This window comes from Salvelinus sp. IW2-2015, linkage group LG14, assembly GCF_002910315.2.
Source record: "Salvelinus sp. IW2-2015 linkage group LG14, ASM291031v2, whole genome shotgun sequence".
In the NCBI taxonomy this organism is placed as follows: domain Eukaryota; kingdom Metazoa; phylum Chordata; class Actinopteri; order Salmoniformes; family Salmonidae; genus Salvelinus; species Salvelinus sp. IW2-2015.
In genome coordinates, this window is record NC_036854.1 from 945,704 (window position 1) to 953,995 (window position 8,292).

At 41.7% G+C, this 8,292-nt stretch overlaps 1 protein-coding gene and 1 long non-coding RNA gene across 2 annotated transcripts in view; both read left to right on the forward strand.

The window, feature by feature from the left end:
- Window positions 1–3,744: 3,744 nt before the first annotated feature.
- Window positions 3,745–8,292, forward strand: part of thbs1b (thrombospondin 1b) — a 29,392-nt gene continuing 24,844 nt past the window's right edge. Inside the window, exons 1-5 of the mRNA XM_070446752.1 lie at window positions 3,745–3,942; window positions 4,132–4,215; window positions 4,467–5,026; window positions 5,317–5,392; window positions 7,284–7,312. Coding sequence (XP_070302853.1) covers window positions 4,152–4,215; window positions 4,467–5,026; window positions 5,317–5,392; window positions 7,284–7,312 — 729 coding nt within the window. The 5' untranslated portion in view covers window positions 3,745–3,942; window positions 4,132–4,151. The remainder of the gene's footprint in view (window positions 3,943–4,131; window positions 4,216–4,466; window positions 5,027–5,316; window positions 5,393–7,283; window positions 7,313–8,292) is intronic.
- LOC111972692 (uncharacterized) lies at window positions 7,416–8,286 on the forward strand. The gene is made up of 3 exons (XR_002878501.2): window positions 7,416–7,622; window positions 7,812–7,895; window positions 8,147–8,286. It is a non-coding gene; the product is annotated as an uncharacterized lncRNA (long non-coding RNA).

Genomic DNA, 8,292 nt, shown 5'->3' on the forward strand with positions numbered 1-8,292 from the left:
ATCCCTCTTGCTTGTCACCCGTTGCTGTAATCCTCCTTGCTGTATCTTCTTGCTGTATAGTCTTGCATGTATCGCCTTGCTGTAGTCCTTATCCTGGTAGAGAACTCTTGCTGATTACGCCTTGCGTTCCCCTGGCATCATATAGCTCGTGCGTATTCGCCGTTGCTAGCGAGTATCCCCTTGACTATGACATCGCTTGCAGATCCCCGTGCTTGTATACGCCTTTCTAGTAGTACATATTCTGCATTGGCAATGACTTCTGTTCTTAGCTGAGAGTATTGCCACCTCTTGTATCGCCTTGCTCGCTATGTTGCTGTATCCTCATTGCTTTTTGCCTTCTGTATCACCTTGCTGCTGACTCCCTTGCTTATTGTCTTGCAGTGTAATCGCCTTTGTTTTACTCGCCTTGCTGTATCCCCTTGCTGTTTTGCCTTGCTGTATCCGTGCTATGCTGTATATCGCGCTTGCTGTATCGTCTTGCTGTATTCGGCCTTGCGTATCCCCTTATTGTATTTGCTGCCCGCCTGCACCCTTGCTGATAGTTGCTACGCTGCTATTCTTGCTGTATCCCCTTGCTGTATAGTCCTTCGTGCTTGTGTTGCATCGTCCTTGCTGTATCCCCTTGCTGTATCCGCCTGTTGCGTCCTTAGCTTATCGGTCTATTCGCTGTCATGTACCCTGCTTATCCTTGCTGTATCGCCTTGTTCATATCTAGTCGTCCTTCCTGCATTGATCCCCCTGAGTCATGTATCCCGCTGTATAGTACTATGACTTGTATCGTCTCTCCCTATTCTCCTAACACATTTGATTAATCCCACCCTGTGCTGTAGTCCCCTGCTGTATGCGCCTGCTGTACTCTCCTGTCGGCTGCTTCACCACTTGCTGATATCGGTCCTTTGCTTAAACTTATCGTCTTTCTAGTATCGTCTTACTAGGATACACCTTGCTGTATCAACCTTGCTGATACTCGTCATGGCGTGTGAGTCGTCAGTTGGCATAGGTATATCGCCTAGGCTGACCACCTTGCTGGTATCGATCATTTGCTGAGGTATCCCCTGCTGTGTATCATCTTGCTGTATCCCCTTGCCTGTCACCGATTCTTGTCTAGTATCGTCGTGCTGGTTATCTCTTCTGCCAACCTGCGTCTATTAAGACTTCTGATCGTCTTGCTGTATCGTCTTGCTGTATCCCCTTAGCTGTATCGTCTGCTGTATCCCCTTGCTGTATTCCCCTTTGCCTGTATCGTCTTGCTGAGATCCCTGCGTATCGTCTTCTGTAATCTCATTGCTGATATCGTCTTGCTTGCTAATCGTCCTTAGCGGATCAATTCGTCGGTGCTGTATTGCTCTTTGCTGATACCTCCAAGTTGCTTATCTCCTTGCGTATCCCCCTTGTGCGTGAACTATTTCCTGCTGTTCACCGCGTATATCGTATGTGTCTTCGCAACTCAAGTACGTGGTTAGTGCTCATCGAACACCTAATTACCTTTGTGCCTAACCAACCACACAATGCACTGTGTCTGGCAACCTACCGTACCTTCCTACACACACCTCCACTCTCTGTCTGACCGGACCTTCCTAACCAGAGGCCACAAGCTCATCGATGTCTGACCTCGGACCCTACCTACCAACAATCCCCATCGATCACTCCTTGTGATGCCCGACCTCCTACCAATCGCTACCAACCATGCTCGTCTGAACCCGGCACCGCTTCTCTACCAACACATCAATACTCGTCAACTGTCCGGTACGCTTCACTATATACAGACATCAGTCTCTGACCCAGACCTTCCTACTGACCACACCATCTGTCTGACTCAGACCTTCCTACTGACCACACCATCTGTCTGACCCAGACCTTCCTACTGACCACACCATCTGTCTGACCCAGACCTTCCTACCGACCACATCATCTTTCTGACCCAGATGTGTCATAGTCAATGATTATTCATAACGGCATCAATACCCAGACATATACATCATGTCCTTGTTGGTGAACCAGTGGTCTATACTTTCAGAGAATGTTTAGGAGTTTAATGGCATGAACTGCATCGATTACAGAGTACTCATCAATGTCTGCTGCAACAAAACTATACTGCCCTACAAAGGCATAACGCAGTAACTACGTCCTTTTCTTTACAGCAAAATTTGACTTCAAAGTATTTTTCTATCAAGACAGACTGCAATTTCTGATACTCCATTATATATTCGGATCAACTGGCTTGTTCTTGTGTCAGGAAACTAAATCCCACATTAATCAGATAATGTACCTGACCATTACAACAGATCAAAGATTTTTTTTTACCAAATTCGTAGTTATTGCTTTTTGCCTTTGTAGGGCAGAATAGTTGTCTCATTATTTGACGTATAAAAAAATGGACCCAGAACCACAGAGATCCTATACATTACTATGTCCAGAACATCCACAAATGAATTTAGGCCGTAGGTCACATGCAGTTTTGGGGAAGCTACTCTGAAAAAAATGGATTACCAAGCTACCAATTACTTTACACTGGAAGAAATKAAGATACACCAAAACTACCCTCAAGGAAAATATAGTTTACCGAACTAAAGCTACTTTGAATAAGTAGTTATAAATGATCATATGTACATCTGAAATGCCAATGATCACAAATTGCTAGAAAACACGTCACTTTGGGCTCATATGTTAATATAATGTGTAATTTAGCTTATTAAACAACAAAAAAATATATTTCAAGGGAGAATTAGGCCTGTCTGATGCCGAAAAAGTAATGAATCGCATTTTTGTTTTTGCATAAAAAGTAGTGTGTAGTTCCAGTAGTTAGCTACACCCTTACATGGCAGGAAAGTCATTAAATACTGATAACACTACCTAGATTTGAATTTAGTTCAACTACCACCAAGCTACTGTAAACTGTAGTTTAATTACTAGTTGAACTACATGTAATTCAATACTCCCCAACACTGGTCACATGGAATATGATTGTAATATATGAATTGGTAAAAAGGTGGCGCCATCTTAAAATAACCTCATATACGTGCATTCAATTCGTATTTAAATGGTAATAGTACAGCACATCTGTGTGTGTGGATTGAATCGCAAATCCAGGCGTTCTCTCATTCATATAATTGCAGCGCAGGCCTCGGCGCCTCTCTAGTTAACTCACAACGGCTTCTAGCGGACAAACTTGGAACAGCAGCAGGGAATTAAAAAAAAAGCCCAATTGACTGACAGCATCCTCTCACAAATTCCTGAAGCGCAGTTTGGTAAAAAAATAAGACCATATTTTCGCTACAGGAATTGATTCGCATTTCCATATTAATCCAACTTTCCCCATAAGAAAATAACACTGATAATCAGTTACCTATTTTGGTGAGACCACTATTGATAAGCAAGTGTAAGAATTAAGCATAAACTTAATCAAACATGAGCAAAAAGTTTTAAAGATAGAGAAGATGATTTATTTTTATTTTTCACGAGAACATTTCAGACTGGTGAGTAAACCAATAACCGGAAATTATGGTCTAATAAAGGTATGGATTCGGGCATGGAATTCGGCCTCTGGAATGTGGCGCGTTTTTTTCTCCCCTCTCCCCTTGTGCGCTTCTGTATGGGACTCAGTGCGCTCCAGCGGCTCTACTTGCTGTGAGGTAAGACCATAAGCTCATCCCTTTTTCCTTCCACCATCTGATTGGGCGAGACGCGTTCTTAGGAATGTCATGAAACTATTTAAATAGTACGTTGTCCCCCTGGCTTACAGTTAGGTTCTTAGCGTCATATACCAGAGAGAAGATTTGACGTTCAATTTAAGCAACACAAGAAACGGTCTTTCTGCATCTTATATCGGACTCATTTCCATTTAAAAAATTAACAAGAAATTGTTTTTATCTTGTGGATTATTATTGGATTTCCATTTCTATTTGGATTTGACTGTTTCTCTCTGCTGTTTTCATTCAACAGGTGGGTTAACAATATTTCGATTTTCTTTCAACGAATCCAGCCTATATCAAGAAATATTTTTCAAATATTGTCTTATTATAGTAAATAATAATATGCGTTTGGATTATTGTTTATTATTATATTTAAATGTTAGGTGTAAATATGAACAATTTGTGAAAAGTGGTTGACTTTATTTTCTGTTTTTCATAGGGAAAAAACAGAGTTTCACCATGAAGTTGACAGGAATATTTCTGCTGTTGATGCTTTGGACCTGCGAGAGCGTACGAGTTGCAGGTGAGATGCCTGATACTGTATGTTTGTCTAGAATTAACGGAGCTTCTATCGCTTCAACTTAAAACTCCATGAACATAAAAACTTTAAAAAAATATATAGATATATTATCCCCTTAATTTATTGATTTGCATTGGACGTGGATTAACATAGAGATAACTTTAGAGTTCATTCCGCACAACAAAAAGAATCAATTCCAAAGACATGCAGATAAAGACTAATTGCTCCCACTCATTCCCACATCTCTCCCACAGAGAACCGAGACGACAATAGCGTGTACGACCTGTTCGAGCTGGTCCAAGTCTCCAAGAAGAACCACGGAGTGACCCTAGTGAAGGGCGACGACCCATACAGTCCCGCCTACAAGATCCTCAACCCGGACCTGATCCCCGAGCTCCCCGAGAGTTCCTTCAGGGACCTCATCGATTCCATCCATGCCGAGAGGGGCTTCCTCCTCCTGCTTAACTTCAAGCAGTTTAAGCGGACCAGGGGCTCCCTCTTGACCGTGGAGAAGCGGGACGGATCCGGAGCCGTGTTCGAGATAGTCTCGAATGGAAAAGCGAACACCCTGGATGTGGTTTTCTCTACAGTGAATAAGCAACAGGTGGTCTCGATAGAAGATGTGGACTTGGCGACGGGCCACTGGAAGAATATTACGCTGTTCGTGCAGGAGGACCGCGCGCAGCTGTATGTTGGCTGTGAGGAGGTGAACACGGCTGAATTGGACGCTCCCATCCAGAGCATCCTCACTCAGGAGACTCCCGCCACAGCGCGCCTCAGGATCGGGAAGGGAGCGGTGAAGGACCGGTTCATGGTAAGTGGAGCGCGCAGAGCACATGACGCATGGCATTACGCATAATGGATACAGATCATATAAGTGATCGAGTTGTTTTAGATGTTAGTAAGTGTTGAATTTGGTATTGTGTGACACTTAAATTCGTAAGAAATGATGTGCATAAAACCTATAAACCCATGCATAAAAGTTATACGGTGCACTATATTGGAAACCCTTGTAAATTATCCATAAAGTCCAATATTTGTTGCGTAAATGTCGAATGTCAGTGACTGCAATATTAGAGCTAAAATGACCATTGATTCTTGCAGGGGGTGCTCCAAAACGTGCGCTTTGTTTTTGGAACCACTTTGGACGCGATTCTGCGCAACAAGGGATGCCAAAACTGTAAGTAGCCTAATCATGAACAGAAAGCATATTTGCGTGTTTATCCATGCATCACTGGTTGTTATTCTAAAGCCACCAAGCCTTCTATAAGACATGTGCATGACTGTTTAAGAGCCTAGTTAACTGTCATGTGAAAGTTGCTAACAAAGTCACGTTTATGTTGCCATGGGAAAGCTGACGTTTACAAGCACTTCAATGCCTCCTCAGGGCTGGGCACATTAACTCATTAACTTCATTGTGATCCAAGATAGTATGAGGCTGTAATGTTCTGTAATAACCTGAGTGTAATTACATATCATCCACCCTTATATCACCAATGAGCCCTGGGGACAGTGTGTCTGTTGTGGTCTGCTGTGGTCTAGTGGGGATTGCCATTACAGTGTACAGTGCTCTAAACAGTCTCTCTTTTGGTTTCTCCCTTCCTCCCTCTCCCTCCCACCCTACTCTGTCTCACTCCTTTTCCCCTGTCTCCCTCCCTCCCCCCTCGCTTCCTCTCTTTCCACTCTCCCTCCCTCTCCCCTCTCCCATCTATCCCCTCCCTCTCCTTTCCCCTCCCTCCCTCTCCCTCCCCTGTCTCTTATACACATCTAGATGTGTATAAGAGACAGGCTTTTTGCCTTTGTAGGGCAGAATAGTTGTCTCATTATTTGACGTATAAAAAAATGGACCCAGAACCACAGAGATCCTATACATTACTATGTCCAGAACATCCACAAATGAATTTAGGCCGTAGGTCACATGCAGTTTTGGGGAAGCTACTCTGAAAAAAATGGATTACCAAGCTACCAATTACTTTACACTGGAAGAAATGAAGATACACCAAAACTACCCTCAAGGAAAATATAGTTTACCGAACTAAAGCTACTTTGAATAAGTAGTTATAAATGATCATATGTACATCTGAAATGCCAATGATCACAAATTGCTAGAAAACACGTCACTTTGGGCTCATATGTTAATATAATGTGTAATTTAGCTTATTAAACAACAAAAAAATATATTTCAAGGGAGAATTAGGCCTGTCTGATGCCGAAAAAGTAATGAATCGCATTTTTGTTTTTGCATAAAAAGTAGTGTGTAGTTCCAGTAGTTAGCTACACCCTTACATGGCAGGAAAGTCATTAAATACTGATAACACTACCTAGATTTGAATTTAGTTCAACTACCACCAAGCTACTGTAAACTGTAGTTTAATTACTAGTTGAACTACATGTAATTCAATACTCCCCAACACTGGTCACATGGAATATGATTGTAATATATGAATTGGTAAAAAGGTGGCGCCATCTTAAAATAACCTCATATACGTGCATTCAATTCGTATTTAAATGGTAATAGTACAGCACATCTGTGTGTGTGGATTGAATCGCAAATCCAGGCGTTCTCTCATTCATATAATTGCAGCGCAGGCCTCGGCGCCTCTCTAGTTAACTCACAACGGCTTCTAGCGGACAAACTTGGAACAGCAGCAGGGAATTAAAAAAAAAGCCCAATTGACTGACAGCATCCTCTCACAAATTCCTGAAGCGCAGTTTGGTAAAAAAATAAGACCATATTTTCGCTACAGGAATTGATTCGCATTTCCATATTAATCCAACTTTCCCCATAAGAAAATAACACTGATAATCAGTTACCTATTTTGGTGAGACCACTATTGATAAGCAAGTGTAAGAATTAAGCATAAACTTAATCAAACATGAGCAAAAAGTTTTAAAGATAGAGAAGATGATTTATTTTTATTTTTCACGAGAACATTTCAGACTGGTGAGTAAACCAATAACCGGAAATTATGGTCTAATAAAGGTATGGATTCGGGCATGGAATTCGGCCTCTGGAATGTGGCGCGTTTTTTTCTCCCCTCTCCCCTTGTGCGCTTCTGTATGGGACTCAGTGCGCTCCAGCGGCTCTACTTGCTGTGAGGTAAGACCATAAGCTCATCCCTTTTTCCTTCCACCATCTGATTGGGCGAGACGCGTTCTTAGGAATGTCATGAAACTATTTAAATAGTACGTTGTCCCCCTGGCTTACAGTTAGGTTCTTAGCGTCATATACCAGAGAGAAGATTTGACGTTCAATTTAAGCAACACAAGAAACGGTCTTTCTGCATCTTATATCGGACTCATTTCCATTTAAAAAATTAACAAGAAATTGTTTTTATCTTGTGGATTATTATTGGATTTCCATTTCTATTTGGATTTGACTGTTTCTCTCTGCTGTTTTCATTCAACAGGTGGGTTAACAATATTTCGATTTTCTTTCAACGAATCCAGCCTATATCAAGAAATATTTTTCAAATATTGTCTTATTATAGTAAATAATAATATGCGTTTGGATTATTGTTTATTATTATATTTAAATGTTAGGTGTAAATATGAACAATTTGTGAAAAGTGGTTGACTTTATTTTCTGTTTTTCATAGGGAAAAAACAGAGTTTCACCATGAAGTTGACAGGAATATTTCTGCTGTTGATGCTTTGGACCTGCGAGAGCGTACGAGTTGCAGGTGAGATGCCTGATACTGTATGTTTGTCTAGAATTAACGGAGCTTCTATCGCTTCAACTTAAAACTCCATGAACATAAAAACTTTAAAAAAATATATAGATATATTATCCCCTTAATTTATTGATTTGCATTGGACGTGGATTAACATAGAGATAACTTTAGAGTTCATTCCGCACAACAAAAAGAATCAATTCCAAAGACATGCAGATAAAGACTAATTGCTCCCACTCATTCCCACATCTCTCCCACAGAGAACCGAGACGACAATAGCGTGTACGACCTGTTCGAGCTGGTCCAAGTCTCCAAGAAGAACCACGGAGTGACCCTAGTGAAGGGCGACGACCCATACAGTCCCGCCTACAAGATCCTCAACCCGGACCTGATCCCCGAGCTCCCC